General features: G+C 47.0%; 1 protein-coding gene across 4 annotated transcripts in view; it reads left to right on the top strand.

Annotated features, from left to right (window-relative positions):
• The window catches only part of EMC10 (ER membrane protein complex subunit 10), a 119,911-nt gene that overhangs the window by 12,302 nt on the left and 81,430 nt on the right, over positions 1-26,179 (top strand). For all 4 annotated transcript variants that reach the window (XM_086930113.1, XM_086930114.1, XM_086930111.1 and 1 more), the window contains exons 2-4: positions 2,056-2,122; positions 4,123-4,235; positions 6,609-6,707. In XM_086930113.1, the coding sequence (XP_086786239.1) occupies positions 2,056-2,122; positions 4,123-4,235; positions 6,609-6,707 (279 nt within the window). The remainder of the gene's footprint in view (positions 1-2,055; positions 2,123-4,122; positions 4,236-6,608; positions 6,708-26,179) is intronic.

Raw genomic sequence — 26,179 nt, 5'->3', positions numbered from 1 at the left:
GTATACATAGCCTCATATTGCTAAACATTGAAAACGTATGCACACATTTTTGTCAGTAGTACAGTCAAAGCTTACAACATGTACTTAGGTCGGTCACCCTAATAATAAATGTTTTGCATCAATGAACCATAAATACAAGTTTGAACAGTGTAAGCACACTGACGCAAATATTACCTTAACTTCAGGCAGTGCCTTTCCCTGATCCAGAAGGTGGCACTGTAAACTGGCAGTCAAAGGGTTTGTGATGTAGGGGGTTTGGCCTACTTGTCACAAGGACAAAATACACATGAAAACTTGTTGCCCTTGACCCCAAACAATATGTCCCGGGCGTCGGCCTATAGGAATTCCAAATCCCTGCCTACTGGTAGTTCTTTCAAGCTGCTAACCTGGCAAGCACAACCGTTCTGAACAATCTTATTATCTCCAAACATTTCAGATATTTCCATAACCCTTAGCTGATGTTTTCTTTTTTTTACTGTTGCTCGAGTATCACCATTCCTGTACAGGTTCGCTGTTGCCTTACAGATCCACAGCTGTAATCTCTGTTTCTTATGGAAACACAGCTTACAAAAACGGCCTCTCCTAGTAAATGAATTACAACTGTACTGTGTTACAGGGAAAACAGCCTTTACAACAAGGTTTTGACCTCGTTGTGCCTTTACTACGCAATTTGTAGCATGCATATTTTTGCAGCGAATATGCATGTTATGTTATGTTAAAATTATTTATACCGCGCTCGGTCACCAGACGGTTTCATGGCGCTCATAACAAATGCCGAGGGCAGGAACGGGGATTACTCGAATGCTGATTGGAAGAGGAACGTCTTCAACATCCTACGAAAGCAGTCGTAGGTAGGGCAGTGTCGGAAGGCAGACGGAAGGGAATTCCAGGTTTGGGGACAAAAAAGAAAAACAGAGACCACTGTGTTTTTTGCGTTTGATTTTGGGGATAACTAAAAGGTTGTGTGAGGTGGAGCGGAGATCTCTCGAGGGAACATATCGCTTCAGACTAGAAGAAGTAAAAACAGGAGCTAAATCAGACAGAGCTTTAAATATCGTGCAGCCAAGTTTGAAAGTGCAGCGCTTAGCCACCGGGAGCCAATGCAGGCTCCGCAACAGCGGTGAAACGTTCTGATGCCTAGGCTGATGGTAAACCAAGCGAGCTGCCTGAGTTTGCACCAACTGCAACCTGTGAAGATGGTATGCGGGAATTCCCACATACAGAGTGTTGGCATAGTCAATTCTCGACGTAACGAGGGCCATGATGACCAGGATAAGGGCATCTCTGGTGAGGAATCTACTGATTTTACGTATCCTGCGCAGATGGCAAAAGCAGGATGACGTGACAGCACTACTCTGGGGCATCATAGATAGGTCACTGGAGATGACTACGCCAAGACTCTACACAGAGTTGACAGGGCAACGAGGAAGCCCTAGTGAGGGAGGCCAAAAGCTGTCATTCCATGGGTTGGCTGCCCCGCCCACCAGCACAAGCTCGGTCTTGGTGGGATTTAATTTAAGCTGGCTGTGGTACATCCATTCCGATATCTCAAGCATGGTAGATTGGAAGCTAGTGCAGGAGGAAAGGGAGGTGTCAATAGGGAAAATTAACTGCAAGTCATCCGCGTAATTAAAAATTGTAGCCGCAGATTTACAGAGGGAAGCTATTAGGGGCTGCATGTACAAATTAAATAACAAAGGGGATAGAGCGGAGCCCTGTGGGACTCCGCAAGATAGGGGGGAATAGGAGGCGGAGAAGGTAGACGGGTGCACTGCCTATGCATTTCCAATGCATGCCAACACCACACATTTAAGGTAAGTTGGGGGGGCTCTCCCCCCACAAATACATTGTTTTTAAATCTAAAAACAATGCCTGGTATTGGCATGCGTTGTAATTGCATATTCGCATTAAAAACATTCGCACTAAAAAGTGTGTGGCAAAGGCATGCGAAGTAATTACCTGCGTTGTACCAATATTTTTTTCAGAACCCTGACTGTTTAAGCCATGTTAGTACTCTCCATGCTTCCCTTGTGATGAATGCTTTTTCTGTGATAGGCTGGAGAGGGCAGAGACGCTGATGGATGTGGCTCCAGTGTGCATTTGGAACATTCTTTTGAACTTGGTGAGTTTCTCTTGCCTCTTCTGCCTCATTGAATTACACAATAATCTTGAAGTGGATGTTTTCTTTGTGTTGGAAATTATCTTTTGTAAGTGGATCAGGATGCCCTTGGACAGCTTCTACTAAGTGTCTGTGCTCATCTCTGAATATACCAACTGGTTATTACGCACTTCTCCAACGTACCTCTTTTGGTGGCATGGCCCAAGCGCAGATTAGTATAATCGGCACAAATATGACTTTGATCTTACCTGAGCGCTTTAGGCTAATTTATAATGTCTTGGTAACATATTAAAAGCACATGAAAGGTTGAGCGTCTGTGCTCAGGCAGGGTTCATAGAAAAAGGGGTGGGGGGGGCTTGGTATTTGTTTTGCCTTCCTGCCGTTCCAAGAAGACAGAAAGGCTTCATAAATGTTGAAGGGCTTTGAAGTGTTCTCTGAAAATAAGCAAAGTAAAATATAATTGAAACATTTCTCTTACTCGTGGTGTGTCTTTAATTTCAAATTTGGAATGCTAGGCTTTGATTGCTGAAAACCGCTTCCACCAGCAGAGATCACTTAATCCAAAGGCAGGTGACATGGTGACCGCAGTTGAGTTAGATTGTTTAGTGGCCCAGGGCGCTTGGCTAGATGCTCTTAACACAGTGAAGGTATTTAAAAATTAGAACATAGTTACTTTTGTGTCTGCTTTGATATTAAAAAATAAGATGGGGCAAATTATGCCTGGTTCCATTACAACAATTTGCTACCTCTAAAACATTCTTCCATACAAAAAGATTGAACAGTTAACGGCCACATGTACCATCTGGTCATTGTTCTTACTATGTACAGTAGAGCTACTTCGAAAGACAGACTAGGAGCAGTTCTGATACACCATGAACAAGCTACTATTTAAGGGGGTGGTATTTCTTCACTTTCTTTTTATGATCATCCAATGCCTTCCTAGGGCCCCAGCTTCCTGAAAACAACAATATAGGAATGCATTTGTATGTGTTGTATGCAGCACCTACTGTGTGGGACGATATACTATGTAAATACCTACTACATTTCCTATCTTCTAATTTGAGTTGGAAGCTCAAGCAACACAGACGTTGAGCCTATGTATTCAATGCTGACCTTTAGTGTGATAACCGGGATATAAGTTGGCCAACTCGGCGATACATACAGCACCATTAAATCCAGTCATATAATGTGCTCCTAAGTACTATCTAAAAAAACACTTTGCTCTGATACTTCTAACAGGAGGGGAGACACTATTGTGCTGTTTAAAATGTGTCTTCTACTCTGCCTATAAAAGATCAAATGGGTTTGCACCAAAAAAAAAAATATCTGGACTTCAACTGTAAGCATAACAATCTAACAGAGAATGGTTGTTTAATAAAAGGAAAGAGGTATTATGTGAGCATTTATATAATATGTAACATTGCATCCATTGGATGGATAGTGGAAGTGAATGGGAAGTGGCACGCTCACACTTAGTTCAGCATTATATATTTTCCTCTGGACATTCTGTCCGGGATGGTTATATATGCACTGTAACTCAACTCCCTAAAAGAGAATCAGGAGAGCTCCGCCTTTCTATTATTAGCATTACTTATTCTCCAATGAATGGAGATTGTGGAGAATGCTTTCATTACAAATCTTTATTTAAATGATATGGGAGGGGTTTGCCTTGGGTCCAGTGTGTGTTTTGTCATTTTCCCTAGTCCACTCCTTGGGGTCTGGTTTCATTTTTTTGTAAATTACAGAGGACATGGTTTTGTTGTTTAGTGTCCGCTCATGTGTTGCCAATTGATAAAGCAAATCAGTGACTGTTAGGTAATTTCTGTTAATGTGCTTTTAGTCATGGCACCTCATTCCTAAAGAATGGACAAACTTTGGTTGTTTCCTTTTTTCTTTTACAATGGTTAGTGGTGATCCTCAGACCCTCTACACTTTCGTCCCCCACAATTTCCTTTAAAATACCAACTGGCACTACTTCTTTTGACTTCGCTCATTTCTTGTAGATGACAGCATCAACTTCAAGAAAAGGGGCTCTCTGGTCTGGGGCTTCCAGCCGGACCCTAGCATCACCATCTCTCAGAAGCAGCTAACGGAGGATGAGAGAAACACCCTAAGAGTAAGTATATTTGCATTATTGTAGTTTGTGATCACTCTCAGTCCTTGATAGGTTGTCTGGTACCACCTGGATATGCCATTACCACCTGGATATGCCATTACCCTGGAGGATAGAAATCATCAAACAAGGTGTTGGGTGTCTCTATCATTCACAGAGAGTCAATCAGTTGCTCATGTGTCATCACCCCTGCCTCATCCTTACTCAAATCCCTCAAAGTAGCCAAATACTGCTTCTTGGTCAAAAACCCACCATGTACATATCATCTACCCCAATCAACCTGAAGACTCAATTTGAGTTACAATTCGCCGAATACCTCAACTCAACCCTCATGCTGTCTCAGAGCAACAATTAATTAGGTGATTTTATTATTGACTTGAGTAACCACAACCGCTAACCTTTTCAGTTCTTTGTAACACTCCTTTTAAGAACTTGATCTTCACTAACATTCCTTAAGCCAAATGCACACAAAAGAATACATATTTAATCTTATCATTGCTAAACCATTGCTAATCATTTGCTGGCCACTCTTAGAATTACATCTGGTATAATGAGGTGACCGATTGGCCCTCGGAACCTAGGGGTTCAGGAATTTGGAAAATATTGGTTCTGTCGGATACAGAATTGACTCTAGGCTTACTGACTAACAATCAAACCTTTCAGTAATAGTCAATGAAAAGAGAAGAAAAGGCAAATGCCATGAATCAACAAAACAAAAAATTAAATCAATCAAGGTCTGTATTTAAGGATAGAACCATATGTTCTTTACATTTTATGGTGACGAAATGACATTAAGAGTCTGTCAAAGTTAATGAACATACCATTTTTTCCAACAGTGCAAGTGATATGGTGAAAAAGGTGCGAAAAATGTGCTGAATATGAACAAGATATATACAGTGCTATACGCAATGCTAAAAGTGGTCATTCAAAAGACATCCATCCCTTGGTGCACAAAGCTCTGCGCTGCTTAGGGTTTTAAATTTGTGTTTCACGTGGGGCGTAGAAAGTAGGGTCAAGATTAGCACAAGCACGTAGACGTTTCGACCTGATGGGGTGCATGATTTACTAATGGGCACGGCGGGTCTTCCTCACATCTTTTATTTCCTGGGCTGCACCGGAGAGTTACAGAAGGACGCTGCCCCATTTATGCGATCACCATCTAGTACTTTACCACAGTTATTGTCAGTCCAAGCCTTGGTGGACCATTCACTGAAGACCTTTCTTTCATAAATCATGGCTGTCCCTTGTATCACCTTGTCCTGAGGAAGACCTTCCATTTTTAAGTTTGTGTTGTAATAACTTTCATATATCTCTCTCTCTCTCTCTCTCTCTCTCCCTCTCTCCTCTCTCCTCTCTCCTCTCTCCTCTCTCCTCTCTCCTCTCTCCTCTCTCCTCTCTCCCCTCTCCCCTCTCCCCCCCCCCCCCCCAAAAGAATAGAATTTAACTGATGGCACTCCTAAATTTTAGTTCTGATATATATTGCGTACGCCCTTGACTGTCAGTGTGAGTTTACTGATTCTGATAGATGCAATAAAAGTAGGATACCTATACAGTGGGTCCTACATTGAATGATAACATATGATTAAGGAAAAAGTATAGACCAGCATAAGGAGTTCTGGCCATCCTTTATTGATCTGGATGGTTGACTTTTTTTTTCTTCCAAATGTATGGTTAGTTTATAGTATCCCTGTTATTTTCCTGTGCATGTAAAGTAAAAGGGTTACATATTTTTGTAAATATGTTAGTATACCTGCTTGTAGGAATGAATATAACTCTTTTGTATTTTATAATTAACATTTTAAATGTACAAATGTTATGTGAACTGTTAAATATCTCAAAGTATTTAAAGGAAGGCAACTAGACTGTATGCCTTCTACACCTACTTTGTCATGTCCATTACTTTCCTCCACTGTTGCCTGTAGTTCAGTTAGTTATTGTCTGAGTCTCCCTCAACCTACAAGATATCTTAAGTCACCCAAAGAGCTAGTTAATTGCTTCTCCCATCCAAGATCACTTCAGCTCTTTTGAAGCCATGCCAGCGGACCATGCAGATGCCCTCCATGGTGTTCTAGTAGTCTTAAAAGATATGTTACTTTCTATCGTGCTAGACTTTTCCAAGTGGAGTCTCCTCTGTCTTACCCCTTTTCATTTGAAATCTGCTGCTCACCATGTTTATTCAGCTACGTGTGGTTCCTATGCCAGTTTCCTCACTGCTCCCTCTTACTACCCCTGGATGCAGCATAGCTGAAATGCCTCCAGTAAGTACAATATTAGGAAGAATTTACTGGTTAAGGTTGCAACATTTCTGTGTTATGGGCTTATTATAGACCTTCCCCCCCTAGTTCTCATCTTGTTTTCTGCATATGGCTTCTGTAGGATCTGGCGAGCCTCAACGGAATTTACCGCATCAGGATTCCAATCCATTTGGGAGTTGATGAGGTTTCAAACAAGTATGTCACGTCCTTCATCCGTGCTGTGAGTATCAAGCTTCTATTTATTTCCCGTCACTCATGACGATATTTAGTATTTGATGTTTGTTTTCAAAGGTAAATATTCTTTCAGTTCTGCAGTTTGTGAAGGGCAGTTTCTCCTGCCAGTGAGCTGGGCAGAGTAGATCTTTGTCCTCACAGTTTTTTGTTTTTTTTTGGAAGTGGCCTCGTTTGGCAAGAAGTAAATATTGCTTTCTTTATGAACATGGTGCCTGGTATTGACCTAACTGACTAAAGGAAGAACAACGGTCTGGAGAGGGTGACCCTTCTCTCTTGGTTCTCCAGTTGACGAAGTTCCTCCAAATGGGTGGGCTGATGGAAACCTTACTCTAGCCTGGGATGGGACAAGTTATGTATAACTGGTGAACTGCATGTGCTCCAACATAGGTACCTTCTGTCACCCTCTCCAGACCGTTGTTCTTCCTTTAGTCAGTTAGGTTCGTACTTAGGGGTATGGATTACAACTGGTCTCTAAATATTGCCCCCTAGACCCTCCCCCACTTTTCTTGTTATTTGCCTGGTATTGACCACTTTCCCTTATATGCCTTGGTGTTTATTATGTCGGTGCCCAAGGTTTTTCCTGCTCAGATAGAATGGGGTGTTATGTAGGGTATACTTCTGAGACAGTAGATAGCCTGAGGGCTGAGCAGTGAGTAGACAAAATCTCCTGATGACTAAGATCTGTTCTGCTTAAACACATTCACCAGTAACTGGAGTAAAGTCCATGTCTGTTATACTTCCTACAGGGTCAGCATTATACAGTAACTTCAAATACAACATCCTGGGCATGCTTGTACCAGACTCCTTCAGTGCTTTGACATTGGTGATCTATGTGGGACCCATATTTCATTTGTGTCCTGTTTTTCCATTTGATTGCTGTTTACTCTTAGGCAATCCTTACTAACTCTTGCACGCTTTCAATGTGTGTGTCCACTGTGTTTCGAATTACCTTAGAATTACCCCCAGGCGTCAGAATGGATCCGGAAAGTTTTTCGTCAGCAGTACCCATGCCTGTCGAAAGGTGGTGTCGGTCTGATCCGTGTTCATTGTTGGCATCATGGTCGCCAGGATGACGTTGCCGTAGCTACTTAGACGCTGCCCTCGCGAGCTGATGTCTGTTTTTTTTTTCCGTGCCAGCCAGTTCCGATCCGGAAACAGCTGCACCTCCAGTCACTTTTTGACTGACATTAGTTGCCTACTTATGTCGACACCGTTTTCGAGTATTCGACTCCTGGTGCACGTCAGGGATGCCCGGCTTCAAGGCTTGCGGTTCCGGTTAACGACTGATGTTCGTGACAGATCCGCACCTAGTGTGCCTGTTCTGCCTGGAGCGCGACCATGACTCCAAGTTGTGCTCCGACCACTGGACCATGAATCCGAAGTCATTGCGGGAGCGGTCCCGAAAGCTTCTTGAGGCCTGGCAGTCGACTCCACGCCGTTCGAGGTCCTGGTCGCGTGTGAGGTCAGGAGCCACCACCATCATTCATCTTCCAAGTCTTCACACTCCGGGTCAGTTAAGTTGAAGCACAAGAAGAAGTCAAAGAAGCATAGTCGCTCTTCAACTTCTTCCTGTCCGTCGGCCGACGGGATAAGGGTAGTGGCCTTAGACTCCGGCCTGCCTTCCCTTCCCGGGACTCGAAGCGACCCCTGCCCAGCTTTGTCAATTTTACGAAGCGATGCATGCCATCTTTGGGCAGCCCGACTCCGCCGGTTGTCCTTCGGGCCCCGTGGACTTGGCTGGTGGCCCTGGGCCTTCGACGCTGGCTGCTTTGGACCTGGCGCCGCAGGATTCCCTTGGATCCAGGCCTGGATCGACACCGGTTGACCTTGTGACACCTCTCCGAGTGCAGATTGCACTGGCGCGACGTCCAGCCTCTACCTCGGTGTAGACACAGAGCTGGACCAGCGTCGACGGATACTTTTGTGCCCTTGTTCTACCCTTGCTCTTTTAGACCAGATGGGCAGCCAGAAGAGGGCGAGGAGGACTGGGAGGGGTCTGGTGACCCTCTAACTGACCAGTTAGGATATGAACCGGACTGGGGAGAGGAACTTTGGGAAGGCAGTGATCTGGATACCTCACCAGACCTTGGCATGTTGTCTCCTCCTACCATGGCTACGGAGGAGGGAGCGTCTTACGCCGTGGTTTTGCGTAGGGCGGCCGAGGCTCTCCACCTCAAGCTACCTCCAGTGGCAGTCAGGACTAACCTCCTGACAGAGGTGCTTCTCCCGGCGGCGAGCTATTCAGAGCCCCTACTTCCGTTTAATGAAGCCCTCACTGACATCCTTTTGGGCACCTGTTCCAGGCCCAACATAGGGGCTCCTGTGGATAGGATGATTGCCAGACGCCACCGCCCAGCTTGCGGCGACCCATCTTTCCTCTCCCAACACCCCACCCCTGAGAGCTTGGTGGTTCAATCTTCTACCTCCTAAAGGCGCATTCCCTAAGGCACCACCCAATAGGGAATCCCAAAAAGCTGGACCATCTTGGGAATAAGTTGTTTTTTTCCTCCAGCTTGGGACTGCGGTCGGTAAACACTGCATGTCTGTTGGGCCGTTAAACCCACTCCATGTGGGATACAGTGGCGCAAGTGCTGCCTCAGTGCCCGGAGGAGACCCGGGCCGTACTCTCCGATGCAGTTGCCGAGGGGAGAGACGCAGCAAAGTTTACCATCTGGTGTGGGCTGGATACGGCCGACTCACTAGACTGGACCATTTTCACGTCGGTAGCCCTTCGACGCTACGGCTGGTTGAGGTCGACTAGTTTTTCAGGGGATGTCCAATCCACTCTTGTGGACATGCCCTTTGATGGCTGTAGCCTATTCGGTGACAAGGCATATAATGCGTTGAGGTGCTTGAAGGACTCTCGGGCTACGATCAGGTCCTTGGGCCTCTCAGCCACCCACCCTGCGTAGTCTGCTTTCCACTCCTATCGTGGCTACGGAAGGGGTCCCCCGCCACGTCCCGCCCAGAGCCACAGGCCAGCGCAAGCTGTTCAGCCCCTGCGTGGCCGGGGACATGGGAACCACTTCTGTGTTTCTGGGGGCCAGCGGGCCGGCCAGTCCACCACAGCCCCCTCTGCCGCAGCCTCCAAACCCTCCTAGTCCGACCTTTCAGGGCCATCAGTCGCTACTGGGCGCTAGGATTTGCCATCACCTCCCCCACTGGTGCACCATCACGTCGTACAGGTGGGTTTTGTAAATAGTCCAGAGGGGATAGTCCCTCCCCTTTAAAGACTACCCCTTCATCCATGCCACCTCAGTACCATCGTATTTCGGAGGATTGTCTAGCCCTTCTCCAAAAGGAAGTTTCCGCACTCTTGGCCAAGGGTGCCTACGAGCAAGTTCCTGTCCCAGTAGTAGGTTGTGGTTGTTATCCCCACTACTTTCTAGTGCCCAAGACGGACAAAGGCCTGCGTCCTATCTTGAATCTCAGGAACGTCAACCGCTTCCTCCGGAAGGAGAAGTTCAATATGTTGACTCTAGCTCAGGTCCTGTCTGCCCTCGACTCTGGAGACTGGATGGTAGCGTTGGGCTTGCAGGATGCTTACTTTCACATCACCGTCCTTCCAGCCCACCGGCTTTACCCATGGTTCACGGTAGGCCATGAGCAATTTCAGGTTACAGTGCTCCCCTTTGGCCTTACCTGCACCCCGCGGGTGTTCATGAAAGTGATGGCGGTGGTCGCAGCTCATCTGCGCAGATCAAGGGTTCCAGTCTTCCCCTATCTAGCCGACTGGCTGTTGAAGACGGGCTTGCCCCAGGCTGTCGTCTCCCACCTCCAGACTACGGCCGACATCCTGCATTCGCTGGGGTCCTCCATCAACGTGCTGAAGTCACACCTGTCTCCCTCTCAGAAGCTCCTCTTTATCGGAGCGGTTCTGGACACAACGCAGTTTCGGGTCTATTCTCCCGAACAACGAGTCCGGGGTATTCGGGCTATGATTCCGAACTTTCAGCCTCTATCCCGGGTTTCGGTCTGGATTACCCACCGGCTACTGGTCCAGATGGCCTCCTGCAATCTGCTGGTGGACCATGCCAGATGGCATATGCAGGCTCTGCAGTGGGATCTGAAGTTCCAGTGGCCACAAAATCAGGGGAACCTGTCCGATTGCGTCCAGATCTAGGAGGGCACTGAACTTGCATTGGTGGCTAACGAACCAGGATTGGGTCGACGGCAAATCCCTTTCCCTTCCCCAACCAGAGTTCACTGTGGTGACCGATGCGTCACTTCTGGGATGGGACGGCCTCATGGGGGATGCAGAGATCAGAGGCCTCTGGTTTCCGGTGGAGTCCGGGTCTTCACATCAGCCTTCTGGAGCTTCGGGCGATTCGTCTTGCACTCAAAGCTTTCCTTTCTTCTGGTTGGGGAAGAGTAGTGCAGGTGTTCATGGACAACACCACCACCATATGGTACTGCAACCAACAAGGCGGGGTGGGGTCGTGGACCCTATGTCAAGAGGCCCTCTGCCTCTGGACATGGTTGGAACATCCGGGCATATCCTGGGCAGTTTCACTGAACGTCAGGGCGGACAAACTCAGCCCCAGGTGCAAAATTGGGACACGAATAGCGTCTTCACTCGGAGGTAATGCAAGGTCTTTCAACAGTGGGGAGAGACTTGGTTAGATCTATTCGCCACCAAAGGGAACGTGCAATGTCAGCAATTCTGCTCATTGGAATTTCCATGGCGGCACTCGCTAGGCGACGCTTTTCGTCGCGAGTGGAGTTGCGGTCTACTATACGCCTTTCCGCCTATACTACTTCTGCCCAGAGTGCTGAAGATCAGGCGCGACCGGGCCCAGGTCATTCTGGTGGCTCCGGATTGGGCACAAAGAGTCTGGTATCCCGAGCTGCTACACATGGCCATCGATCCTCCAATCAGACTGCCTCTTCTGTCGCAGCAGCAGGGGACGGTCCTCCACCCAAACCTGTCCAGCCTCCACTTCCTTGCGTGGAGATTGAGCGGCGCAGTTGACGACGTTTGACCTGCCTACAGAAGTCTGGGATGTTATCTTGGCAGCCAGGCGTACCTCCACTATGATGGTATATGCCTGTAGATGGAACAAGTTTGTGGCATGGTGCGCAGCAAAGGCTGTGGATCCCCTTTCTGTCCCTCTTTCTGAGGTTCTCTTGTTCCTCCTTTCTTTAGCCCACCAGTGCTCTGCTCTGGGCACTATAAAGGACTACCTCTCTGCCATTTCAGCCTTTCTTAGGCATCCTGATCATCCTTCTCTTTTCAAGTCCCACATTGTAAGTCGCTTCCTTAAGGGCATTACTCATCTTTTTCCTCCTGTTCCCTTCGTAATGCCCCAGTGGGACTTGAACTTCGATCTAACGTATCTTATGTGTGCTCTTTGTGCCGCTACATAACTGTCCTCTCAGGCTTCTGACTTTAAAAACTGCCTTCCTGGTGGCCATCACCTCTGCCAGTAGGGTAAGTGAGCTCCAAGCTCTTTCTTCAAAGCTTCCTTTTCTGACTGTCCATCCGGACAAGGTTGTCCTTAGAACCCGTCCATCCTTGCTTCCCAAAGTGGTTACTCCTTTCCATATTGGACACATCATCACTTTGCCCACCTTCTTACCGCCTCCGCATCCTTCCAAAGAGGAAGAGCGGCTCCACTGTCTGGATCCAAAACGTGCACTTACTTTTTATTTGGATCGCACAAAGCAATTCCGGGTGGATGACCAGCTCTTTATTGGTTACGTGGGTGCCAAAAAAGGTTGGGCCGTGCACAAACAGACCATCTCTAGGTGGGTCGTTTTGTGCATTAAAGCGTGCTATCCTTAGGCAAAAAAGAAGCCTTCAGTGGGCTGCACGCCCATTCCACCAGGGTGACTGTAGCTACTACTGCTTTGGGACAAGAAGGCCCCCTCAATGACATCCGGCAGCTACGTGGGCATCGCTGCACACGTTCACAAAGCACTACTGCCTGGACAGCCCAGTCCGGAGAGACCGCTTCTTTGGCCATTCTGTTCTCCAGGACTTTCTGGTGTGAACTTGGTTCACAAACCCACCTCTGGGGTTGGTATTGCTGGGGTATCTATTCTAAGGTAAGTAATCTAGAACTAACTGTTTCTTTCAGATGAACAAGTTACTTACATTCTGTAACAATATATCTGTAAAAAACAGGTTATTTATAGATTCCATAAAAAATAAATATCTTTATTGTGCTTTTTTGAAGTTTTTAACTTTCTGAGAAGTTCAAAACAATACACCTATATACACAGACAAGCATCGTGAAAGAGGACATGCTGCTGTGGTTCATAGCACAAGTACATTTACAGAACAATTATGTATACGCCTCTTCATTTGTAATATTGAAGTGAACAGTTGTGTACTGCCTCTTTCTTGTTCTGTGTCTCTTTGTTTACAAATGATAGCGCCTGTGAGATATACAATGTCACCAAACATGGTTACGTTCAATTGTCACGTAGAATGTACAATAGTTTAGCACAATGGGGGCAATGCATATATGATCACCTCTGTATAAAACTAATAAGTCTACGAGATAGTAACTTGTTAAACAAACTGCCATCAAGAACGTATCGCACCTGGGCATGGAGGTGCAGGACCAGAGCATGTGAAAAAGGTTTGCATTTATCCGCTGACATCGCGGGCACACTGAAGTGGCAATCTTGAAATACTTATTTATGTTATCGGGCGAGAGGTATGCACTCTGTATTATATATGTTTGTATGAGTTTAAATTGTGAGCTTCTCGGTATGAATGAGGAACTAGCAAGGACAGTGCCCCATTCCTTCTCAGTCTATGGTTTCCCTCTATCCATTTCCCATTGTGTACAAAGACTCAGCATGGGCTTCAACGTATGTATAAGCAGAGCTTCCACCAACCAGTGTACTATGTGTGAACCCGCACCCCTTACGTGCAAGTACTGCAGCAGCAGGTGCGTTGTCGATTCGGTCGTGATATCCCCCCCCATGCTGCCGATAGACATCTTGTAATAGAAGTGTGCAGAAGAAATTGCCCTGGCTGTAAGTCATGGACTTCGGCTAGTGCCTCAAAAGAGAGCAGGGAGCCATCTACATAAAGGTCGCCCAGAGTGTCTACGCCTGCTGTGTGCCAGTGTGTAAGAATCCCTTTCGGAGGTGCCCTCCCTCCCTCTGGGTGTCCCTATGAGAGACAGTATCGGGGCATAGGGGGTTACTGCACGGGTGAGGTACAGGCCCCTCTTGTACCATTTATGCGCCAGTTCCAGATGTATCTGGGATATGCGTAGAAGTTTAGCAATGGGGTGGAACAGATGGTAAATCTGTTGCAGGGTTGCCGTATCTTCTAATCCCCTGCCACTTAACCTCCTTGTAACTCATTGTAACTGGGCCGCTAAATAGTATAACTCCATGTTTGGGACTGCCAGTCCTCCTTGGCTGGTGGGAGCGTATAGTTTTCACAATTCAACCCGGGCCCTGCCTTTGTTCCAGATTAAGTCACGGAACATACATTCCAGCTCACAGAAGATCTTGGTCGGGACATAGATAAGAAGGTTTAAAAAATAGTATAATCATTTTGGTAGGATTATCATCTTTATCAAAGTGATGCGGCTCATGACATTCAGTGGGAGTGACTTCCAAAATTGCACTTGGGCCCGAACAGCTGAAATAGCTCTGGTTAGGTTTCCTTCCAGGATGTCGGCGGGTGATAGATATACAAAGACACCAAGATAACGGAACGTAGTGGGGTACCATGGCACATCGTCTCCACCGTACTTTCGCTAAAGGAGTAGACTCCAGATTTCGCCCAGTTCACCCAAAGTCCAGACACTTTCTCAAAGTCCCTAAGCGTGTCGTAGGAATATCATGTAGATTACGCACATACAGTAGCAGATTGTCTGCATATAAAGAAATAGCATGCATCCCATCACTTAATTGTATGCCTCACGTATCTCCATCTTTGCGAAGTAGTACCGCTAGTGGTTCCATAGCTAGAGAGAAGAGTAATGGGGATAGGGGGCATCCCTGATGCGTGCCTCTTCTCACCTGGATGGGCTCCGAAATGATCCAACCAGTCCTAACTCGAACAATAGGTTGTTGATAAAACATTTGGACCATGCTCTTGTAATGGTCCCCTAGTTCGTATTTGTGTAATACTGACGCCAAATAGGGCCATTCCAGGGAGTCGAAGGCCAGATCCAGCACTAGGCAGCCACAGCATGGCCATCTGTGCAATCGCATTACTGTACCCCGAAGAACCTGTGTATGTTAAGTGCGGTGCTTCTGGCGGGGACAAAACCATTCTGGTCAGGGTGCACCAGTGTTTTAACCAATTAACCACCCCTCAAGATAGAGCTGTAGCTCCACAGGGGTAGCCTGTTTGTGGGATTTGTATAGTTCCTGATAATGCGCCACAAACTAGCAATGTATGTCTCTCTGTGTGTATACTGTAACACCGTGTAACACCGTGCCGTCCGTATAGATGCCACAGGAGTTGTCCTCTCGTCTTGGCGGATCAACCATGTTAGCAGTTTTCCTGTTTTTTTCCCCATGTGATGTGCTTGCGACAAATGTGCTGCATAATTAAGGCATCTGAGCCATTCTAGTAACCGAACGTGCTCCTCCCTATGGCGTGTAAGGTATCTGGGGGATCCTCAGCCGCCTCTTGCTCACTGGGTGCCAGCTTTCTCTCTATAGTAGTGAGATCTTTCTCCAGCTGTACTCACATGCCTGCTTGTGCTTCCAGACAATGGCCCCTCACGACCACCTTGAGGGCATCCCACTCCAATAGCAGTGCCTGCCTTTTCGTTAAAGTATTGTGCTACGGGGGGACTTGGCTAGCAGCCACCGAGAATGGACGTAGCCTGAGCGAGCTCCCCTGTCCCTACACAGCATCCTGCCTTATCCTGTGCCATCCGTGGATACTATTGTGCTGAAATTGCAGTGTCCTGTTCCCTGCCCCCTCACCCCCCGGATCAAATTGGCAAGTTTCTGCGGACAAATCAGAGAAGTGGGCGACCGTTCCCACTGGTCCCACGGGAGTGCTAATGGCGGCTCCTTGATGTAGGGAGAAGGCGGATGCGGCCTCTGAGGTGTGGCGGAGATTAAAGCCCGCGGAATGTAGGATAGATCTGGCGATTCCCCGCACGTAGTGGAGGCCTCGAGATTGCAGCATATGGGACCGAGCGACACTGTGCTCTAAAAGGATGCTTGCACTGACGCGATCCAGCCGGTGCCGCGGGGGCCGAGGGCCTGGGATTGGCGGCCCAGACGTCTCCGTGAGCTGAGTCCAAATGCACGGGCCTGGAGAGTGAGGCGCTCTGGGTGCCCTAACAAAGGCACCGGAAGAGGGCGGAGGTGCCGGGCTTCCGAATCGGGGGCCTGATCACCTCCGGCGAAAGCAGTGCCGCGCAGGAGATGAGAGTACGGGACGGGGCGTAGAGGCCTGAATCCGGACGGAAGAGGTCTCTAATCGAGGCCCCGGCTTTACGGCCTGTAAAGAAGAGGGTGCAGAGACTGATGCCAGGGCTGAGCAGGCGAACAGGTGAAGAGGCTGTCCTGCGTCCCTACAGGAGGCGCCCAGGTGTAGCCTGCACATAAAGGGGGCAGCTTAGGAGCAGTGGTTGGCACCCCCTGGGGTCCGATAGTGGCTACTCTGAAGAAATGACTGGCCTAGTCGCTTGGGTAAATTGAAAGGCTGGGCCTCCGGGACTACGTATTGGGCCTGAGTTCTGGGCTGGGCAACACGTGACAGTTCTGGAACTGGCCACTACATACAGTTTACTAAATGGATGGCGCAGCAGCGTATGCACTCAGTGATCTGTTTTATTGGGATTAACAAGTGGACTCACTATGTGTAAACTTTAAACATGCGTGCAGGAGGTGAAAAGGTTTTGCTAGACCTTTGGGCTCAAAGCTAAAGGGACGTCCGGGAAAATACTCGGGGACCTCGTGCACTGCGTCTGTCACTCAAATGAGTGTAAACATTTTTTGTTCAAACAGTGAAATGAAAGTAGTAAAGAAAATCAACAACTTTAAACAACAGTAAACATTCAGTACATCATTCAATGTAATTTAGACAAAAATTGTCATCATGTAATTATTACTCAATAAGGATTTTTAATATTGAGTGTGCTTCTTCTGAAATTGTTGAACATTCACAAATTCAGTTGTAGAGGGAACATATTCAATCAAACATCCCAATGCATTTCGGGCTGACCAAGCTGCCCTTCGTCAGGGGAGTCTGTGAGGTAATAATGATACACTTTACTAAACATAATAGGCAGTGCTTTTGCGGCTAAACAATCAAAGGGTACAGGTATTATGTCTGTTACATTATCCATAGGTGAAAATCACTACTGGTGTGGTTGACCAAACTCTGTGATACAAAGCATGAGAGTTAACCCGATTCAGTAAAAAGAACTCCAGAAGCCCATTATCAAGCACCCATGTGGTGAGTTCAACAGGCAGAGTAATTAAAGTGACTAAAAGTGAACCACGCAATTTAGGTTATAAGTTGGAAGTACGTGAGCGGGAAAATGAGAAAGAGGGAGACTGGTCGAATTGCTAACTTACTGCTTTTTAAACTACGGAACGCGCTGTGGCCCATGGGGGTTGTACTCCAATCACTCTGTCAGCGTCGATAAAATTGAAGAAGACTGGAATGTGGCATAGAATTAATAGATTACAAATTGTGCGAGTTTAATAAGCATGTTAGCCTAGTGCTACTAAAGGAAAGAGACTCACCCGTTGATATACATCGCGAGTCTATGTTACACAGTGTTGGAGGGGTCGTCCCTGTGAAATGAAGCGAATGAGGCTTGTAAGCATCGAAGCCACGGGCTCAAAATGAGATGTGTTGCGCCGTGTGTAAAAGTGCCGCTCACCTTAAATAGAAGATTATCAGCGGTGGGTTTCCGACAGGATGCTTCGCGTATTGCCGAGGCTTACGGAGCTACCTGTATTAAACTAAGGAAATAGGAAGCGGAATGGGAAGCGGGATGGAAAGCGGACTGTCTCGCCGGTCGCCATCTTAGGTGGGGAAATGGAAAGTGAGAAAAGTGAAGAAGCTTAGAAACGTACACCGAGGGTGATATGGCTAGATTAAAATGTAACAGAGTTACTACATTACAAATAAATAAAATGAAACACTTCAGGTTAAGTCCAGTTTATGCTAGAGTGATGTTAGGAGAAATATACAAATGCAGAAATACAGTGTCATATAAGATAACGAGCAATACGAAAAGGCTGCCACTATTGTGTGCACAATCTCCATGTTAGTGGATAACTGGTGTACACTATAATGTTCAAAACATCGCTTTCTGCTAATGATAAGATTACAAATAGCAAGCTAGTTCAAATTTATCATTTAACCCAGTGGGAGTCAAGGTTTGCATGAACCAAATCCAGTGAGATTCTCGCTATGATAGTGTCAATGCTCTGTCGCGTTCAGGATTAGGTTCAATAACCTCTAGAATGCCAAATTTTAATTGGGCAATGTTATGTCTGCACTTGAGCCAGTGTTGTGCTATTGGGGAATTTTCATTCTGTGTACGAATCCGGCTCTTGTGCTCAGTGATACGAATGCGCAGGCTGCGTTCTGTCTTCCCTACATAGTAGAGGTCACATGGACATTTAATGTAGTACACCACAAAATTACTGTTGCAAGTCGCTGTGTACTTGAGGGCAATAGGTTTGCCAGACCTGGGATGATTGATAGTTGATCCTGTGACGGCGTTATTGCAATTGGAACAATTTAGACATTTTTGCAAACCTTTATGTTGTTGATTAGATTTAGGGAGGTTAGTTTTGAGCAGTTCTTTCAAGTTGCGCGCTCGTTTGTATGCAAACAGAGGTGGGGAGCTGAATTGGCCCCGAAAGTCTGGTTCAGACTGTAATATTGACCAGCGGTTTAAGATAATGGTTTTGACTGCTTTAGATTGCGTAGAAAAAGTGGATGCAAACACTTCTCTGTTAGTCTTGCCGGGTGTGATGTTTTTCTTTAGGAGAGATTCTCGAGCAACGTTGGAAGCTCGGGTGGCTGCTTGTTCTAGAATGGTGTCTGGGTAACCTCTTTGTCTATATCTGTCCTTGAAGACCTCAATGGTCTGCATGCCAGTGGTTTGGTTGAAATTGATGCGTTTGATACGCAAAAATTGAGAATAAGGAAGGTGCCTTTTCAATGACCACGGGTGAAAACTCTGGTACGCCAGTGCGTTGTTCCTGTCAGTAGGTTTCGAGAAGATCGAGGTCTCGATCCTCCCTTGAGTAATGGTGATGAGAACATCCAGAAACGGTATTTGAGATGCAGCTATGTGGTGTGTGAACTGGATTCTGGGATTTATGGAGTTAAGCTGAACTATATTTCTTTCCAGATCTCGTGAGGAGCCTCGCCATGTGATGAAAATGTCATCAATGTAGCGTTTAAAAGCGAGCAGATGGTCGCTCCATTGTGGTGTTGTGAGTATGTGTTCCTGTTCAAACTTCATCATAAAGATGTTGGCATAGCTGGGGGCCCCTGAAAAGCCCATGGAAGTTCCATTAAGCTGTTGGAAGTATCACCCTTGCCAGTCAAAGTAGCTGTGGAACAGACAAAAGTGTAAAATCTCCATTAGGAAAATTTGATTTGCTCGTAAAGAGTCAGTTCTCAAAAGGGCCCATTCGATGGCCTCCATTCCTTCTAGATGCGGGATGGAGGTATATAGTGCAACAACGTCAACAGTACACAGCCAAATCTGTTCGTCATTAGGAATTGTGATTTCTTGCAATAGATTGAGTAAATGGGTAGTATCTTGTATGTACGTTTCGCTGGACTGTACAATTGGTTGGAGGAATGTGTCTAAGTAGCGTCCCAGAGTGTCGTGTATGGACCCACAGCCTGAGACTATCGGTCTCAGGGGGGGATCGGTCAGTGATTTGTGGATCTTAGGTACCATGTACAACCTGGGTCTGTGAGGAAATTTGGTGTATAAGTATTCCTTGGTCTTTGTGTTAATCCATTTCATTTCTAGAGCGTTATTCAGGATGGTGGCTAAGACCGCCTGAAAGTCATTAGTGGGGTCATTGGATAAAGGTGAGTATGTGTTGGTATCTTGTAGCATACTCTCAACCTTGTTTTCATAATGTGTCTTGTCCATGATTACTAAGGCGCCACCTTTATCAGCTTTGGTGAAATGTAGCGTGGTGTTAGCCTGCAAAGACCGTAAGGCTGATTTTTCTCCGATGGTGAGATTGGAACGGTCTTTAGTGTGCTGTGGTATTTTCGCCATGTCTTGTTTGACTAGTGTTTCAAAGAGGTCAATTGACTTGTGTGAAACAGGAGCCATGAAGGTACTTTTGGGTTTAAACTCTTGGTATTCCGTGGTGGAAGAGCTGGATGGTTCAAAACCCTGGGTTGAGAAAAAGTGGCGTAGTCTTAATTTCCTGGTAAATCTAAAAACATCAATTTGTGCTTCTAGACTCCTGGCTTGGTTGGTTGGAACAAAAGAGCATCCTTTGTTCAGTACCTGTGTTTGTTTCTGTGTGAGTTGTTTAGAGGAGATGTTCACAACTAATGTTTCTTTCTCCGGGTGGGTTTTCCTAAACCGGTGACCTCTCCTGGTTTTATAATGTTTGGGCCTGGAGGTGGCTGATTTGCTGCTGGACTGGTGGATAAAAAAGCCGGCTGTGAGGTGGTGGAACTACTGCTGGGAGCGTTTTTATCAGAAGTAGATGTTGTACTTGCTCCTATGTTTGACTGAACTGGGGGTCGTGTCATTTGGGTGTCAGTATCTGATACTACACTTTCCTCTGAGGATGTTTTGCCAGGTGGATTCCATGTGCGTTTCTGAGCGTACACTTCAGCCCACGAATACACTTCGTCAAGCTTATAGTCGATGGTGTCTCGACGGAATTTGCGTACCTTGCGTTCATGAATGTCTTTGGCGTAACCATCTAACCTGTTATTTATCTCTTCTAGTGTGGTAGCCCACACATCAGTTTCCATTCGTTGTACTAGGCTGTCCTGTAAACCTTTGATTTCAGATTCAAGTCCTTTGAGAACTTCTGACAGTTCCTCTACTATTAGAAGGATAAGGTCCAGAGAACACTTATTTAAAATGGCGTACCATTTATCCATACATTTTTTATTCATCTTAAAGAGCATGGGTTTTATTGCTAGGCGCAACCCACGAGGGATTCGGCTAGCTCGGTGGTATTGGATTAATGTTGTGGCATGCAGACGCTGATTGATCTCGCGTCTCATAAGATATTCTAATTGTTTAATCTGCTGCTGGACCGGACCTGAAGTAGCGTCAAATTTCCTGACCTCTTTGATGAGGCCGTAAATGTCTGCCGCCTCTTCTGTGGAGTATACCTTTGTATGTGCTTTATTTTCAGTGAGATGCAGGATATCATCAAATGTGGCCATTGTTAAGCTTGGTTGTGTGTTCAGGGTGGTGCAATTGCTGTCTGCTGGGCAGAGATACGTTCTACTAAGTGGATGGCGCAGCAGCGTATGCACTCAGGGATCTGTTTTATTGGGATTAACAAGTGGACTCACTATGTGTAAACTTTAAACATGCGTGCAGGAGGTGAAAAGGTTCTGCTAGACCTTTGGGCTCAAAGCTAAAGGGACGTCCGGGAAAATACCCGGGGACCTCGTGCACTGCGTCTGTCACTCAAATGAGTGTAAAAATTTTTTGTTCAAACAGTGAAATGAAAGTAGTAAAGAAAATCAACAACTTTAAACAACAGTAAACATTCAGTACATCATTCAATGTAATTTAGACAAAAATTGTCATCATGTAATTATTACTCAATAAGGATATTTAATATTGAGTGTGCTTCTGAAATTGTTGAACATTCACAAATTCAGTTGTAGAGGGAACATATTCAATCAAACATCCCAATGCATTTCGGGCTGACCAAGCTGCCCTTCGTCAGGGGAATCTGTGAGGTAATAATAATACACTTTACTAAACATAATAGGCAGTTCTTTTGCGGCTAAACAATCAAAGGGTACAGGTATTATGTCTGTTACATTATCCATAGGTGAAAATCACTACTGGTGTGGTTGACCAAACTCGGTGAAACAAAGCATGAGAGTTAACCCGATTCAGTAAAAAGAACTCCAGAAGCCCATTATCAAGCACCCATGTGGTGAGTTCAACAGGCAGAGTAATTAAAGTGACTAAAAGTGAACCACGCAATTTAGGTTATAAGTTGGAAGTACGTGAGCGGGAAAATGAGAGAGGGAGACTGGTCGAATTGCTAACTTACTGCTTTTTAAACTACGGAACGCGCTGTGGCCCATGGGGGTTGTACTCCAATCGCTCTGTCAGCGTCGATAAAATTGAAGAAGACTGGAATGTGGCATAGAATTAATAGATTACAAATTGTGCGAGTTTAATAAGCATGTTAGCCTAGTGCTACTAAAGGAAAGAGACTCACCCGTTGATATACATCGCGAGTCTATGTTACACAGTGTTGGAGGGGTCGTCCCTGTGAAATGAAGCGAATGAGGCTTGTAAGCATCGAAGCCACGGGCTCAAAATGAGATGTGTTGCGCCGTGTGTAAAAGTGCCGCTCACCTTAAACAGAAGATTATCAGCGGTGGGTTTCCGACAGGATGCTTCGCGTATTGCCGAGGCTTACGGAGCTACCTTTATTAAACTAAGGAAATAGGAAGCGGAATGGGAAGCGGAATGGGAAGCGGAATGGGAAGCGGGATGGAAAGCGGACTGTCTCGCCGGTCGCCATCTTAGGTGGGGAAATGGAAAGTGAGAAAAGTGAAGAAGCTTAGAAACGTACACCGAGGGTGATATGGCTAGATTAAAATGTAACAGAGTTACTACATTACAAATAAATAAAATGAAACACTTCAGGTTAAGTCCAGTTTATGCTAGAGTGATGTTAGGAGAAATATACAAATGCAGAAATACAGTGTCATATAAGATAACGAGCAATACGAAAAGGCTGCCACTATTGTGTGCACAACGCAGACGCAGTGCACGAGGTCCCCGGGTATTTTCCCGGACGTCCCTTTAGCACCACATACAGTTTGGCATATGCCAGGATAGGCTGAAGTCTAGCACTGGCTGGCAGGGTTGAATGTGATTAAGCCCTGCTGGGAATCATATTGCTATAAAGCGACAGCGGGGGACGGCCTAGGTGTAGCGGGTCTCCCACCCACCCCCCCTAACAAAAGCACCTGATGTGGAGTGGCACAGGGGGTCGCAGTTTTGTCCGGAAGGTTCAGAGCGTGGACTCTTCAGGCTCTGTACACTGTGAGCGAAGTGAAGCTCTGAGAGCCCTGTGGCTACAGCGACTGGACTTGGTTTGCTCTTGTAGTTGGAAGTGGAGTCTACGGGAGGCGACCGGCTTGGGCTGCTTCGTGGATAAGGAGGCGCAATGTAATCCATTCTTGGAGGAGGTCCTAACTTTCGGGGCAGTAGCATAGTGCATTTGCTACTCTGGGAAGAGGTGGTATTACAAGCTGCACTGAGATGGCGGAGAGCTACAACTTTTGGGGGGCCTCACCTGGAGAGAACTACAACTGGAGGCGCAACGGTCAAGGGACAGCTCAAGGGAGTTCGCATAGTAGTCCTGGTACTCTCGTCACCGTGTTGTGGGTAACCTGGTGTTGCACTCTATTCTCCTTTGGTGAAGATACCAGTAGGCTCGCAAACATGGCAACGAGCGGGAAAGGTCACAAGGCCAACGCCCAGAAGCAACTAGCTAAATTTGCCTGGACTAAGGCAGGAGAGAAAGGCGATTCGCCACAGATGGAGAAAGATAGAGGGTGGGGCAACTGCCTACAAGCAGGAACCGGAGCCAACCTTGCATGATGTTATGGCAGCAATCAATGGGGTGACCGCCTCATTGGACTCCGTTACGGTGGAGGACTCTCTTATCAGGGCTCACTTACGGAAGATGGATGAGAAAGTCAAAGAGCTTAAGATAGTCACGAGTGCCCTGCAGACGGATACATCAGAACTTCAAACGCAGATGCTCGAAATGCAAAAGAAACAGGAGAGGATGTCGCAGAAGCTAGACGACTACGAAGGCCGGCACGACGTAACAATATTCGCATCCTGGGGAATCCGGAACGAGTTGAGGGGTCGGCGGCGGACCTATATATGGAGGACCTCATTACAAAGCATTTCAAGCCCAGGACTTTGTCCAGCTATTTCTCCATTGAAAGAGCCCACAGAGTGCCTGGTTGGGAGGCCAAAGCCGGGAGCACCTCCGAGGCCCCTTATTGCCCGAGTGTTCAACTATCGAGATAGAGACATTATTCTGCAGACAGCGAAATCAAATCCCCCACTGAAAATAGACAACTACGAGGTTGCCTTCTATCCTGACTTTACGGCCAAGGTCCAGGCACAGCGTCGCAGCTTCCAGTCAGTGAAAAGGGAACTGAGAGACCGTGAGGTTAAGTATGCAATGCTTTTTCCGGCAAAGCTAAGAGTGGAATCGGATGGTAGATCGTGGTTCTTTGAGTCACCAGAGGCAGTTTGGGACTGGATGGAAGGTTGGACCACGGTTGGGGGCCAAAGTCGAGATCGCCCCAGCAGATCTGGCCAACACAGAGGCGTCCGACCAGAAGTTATGAACAATGGCTCAACAGAGGAAGAAACTCAGATAACAGAGCAGGAGTGACAACCCCTAGAGACTGTTTCTGAGAGAGGGGGGCCTCACTGACAGTGCACGTATTGGGGGGCTAGGGTTATGATTTGTGATACCCATTGTAGGAAGGTGGATATCTGACTATATGGTTATCCCAACTTTTTGCCTAGTGTTTAGCTGGTTTTTGACTTAGTTGGCCTGGGATCCTGCTAATCAGGACCCCAGGCTATCTGCTATCTCTGTAAAATGGACTCCATGTACTTTAGGTACATCTCCAATTGGATATTGGGTGACATTGTGAGCCCCTGTATAGTGTACCATAGGTACCCAGGGCAAAGGTGCATCCAAGACCTACCAGGGACTGCAGCATGTATTATGCCACCCCTGGCTGGCCATCCAAACTGACACAACTGGCTGATCACTCAGCTGGGGCGAGGTCGTGTAATCACCCCTTGCTTAGGTATAGTATTCCTATACCTACCATTATATATAGACACATATACACCTATAAGTCACTCCTATGGCAGGCCTTGACAATCCTGAAGACAGAGTGCTTGTTTTTATGTGAGCTAGTGCTCTAGCATGAGCTGAGCCTGTCTGCAGCTTTCGGAACCATGTCCTTATAGCTTTTATATGATATAGCCATACCATACTCTTAAGTGCATTACAATCCTCGCGGTTAATGCTAACTTTGGTTTGGCTTTATTAAAACATGTCGTGTAAGGTGTTATACAATTTGGAATACTATCCCCCTCCTACCCCCCACTCCCTCCTCCAGTCCTGGCGGCGGGGGTGGGGTAGCATTCCACCCTTCTAGAGGGAGAAGACATGTAGTTGTAGCTTTACACGGTTAAAGTTAAACAGAGCCTCAGCATCACAAAATGGATGCTGCTGCCACAGACAAGACTCTGACCTCCTGCTGCTGGACGAAACTCCAGCAGGGGAGGCCTGGACAATAGGTTTCCTGCCTTGGGAGGTGCGAGCACCTCCCCAGACACGCTATAGTGTATTTGGGCAGGGTGGGTTGAAAGAAATGAGACACTGCCTGGGGCACAAAGGTGCTCCATGCACAGCCAGGTTCAAACCAGTTGCTGGGGCACTCCAGCCCCAGCTCTGGCGCAAAACTGGACAAAGGGAAAGAGGTGTAACCACCCCCTTCACAGGCTCCACTCATAGGAGGGACCTAGCAGGTAATCCAGCCCCTTAGATTAGTATAAAGCCAGAAGCTGTGTCTAGAGACATTAGATTATCCTGAACTGAAACTCTGAAACGAAACTCTGGACCTTCGACATTCTACTGCAACTAGAAGACTGAAGAATCTCCCTTGTGATCAAGGAGTGACCACCCTGTGCAAACAGGCACCATCAGTGACTTGCCGGTTTGCTTTGTCGACGCTCCTGCCGGAACCCGAAGACTTAGCGACGCAGCCTCTGGACTTCCAGACTTCTCTGACTCCGACCCACATCCACAGCAAAGCTGAGACCCGTGGCGGACACGAGAGACGTGGGACCGAACTACCTGCAGTACCTGCTTTTTGCTAACCGTGCAGCTTCTGAGGTGTCCTCGAAGTTGTGCATTGGGACTTGAGAATCCCCAACCCCGAGCCGTAAGTGCACCGAAGCTCAGCCCTCCACACGTGCAGCGTGGGGCCTGTGCCTGCATTTCTCCTCGACGCGGCTTCGCGGTTGCTAGCCCGTTGGCTAGTGGCCCTCCTGAAGACATCCTTTTGAATCAACGCTGATTGCCCGGTTGCTCTGAGCTTGCTCCTGCTTTCCTGTAAAGGGGAAGCTCCTCAGACCTTGCTGGTCTGAACAAGAAGCCGATCTTCCTTTCTGCGTGGATTGCCTTTGCCAAGGCTTGATGACTCCTATCTGGAAGCTGACACCGCCAACAGCGAGATCCTTC

This window comes from Lissotriton vulgaris, chromosome 7 (assembly GCF_964263255.1).
Source record: "Lissotriton vulgaris chromosome 7, aLisVul1.2, whole genome shotgun sequence".
Classification (NCBI taxonomy): domain Eukaryota; kingdom Metazoa; phylum Chordata; class Amphibia; order Caudata; family Salamandridae; genus Lissotriton; species Lissotriton vulgaris.
The sequence above is the reverse complement of the archived record's forward strand: the minus strand, read 5'-3'. Positions and strand labels throughout refer to the sequence as shown.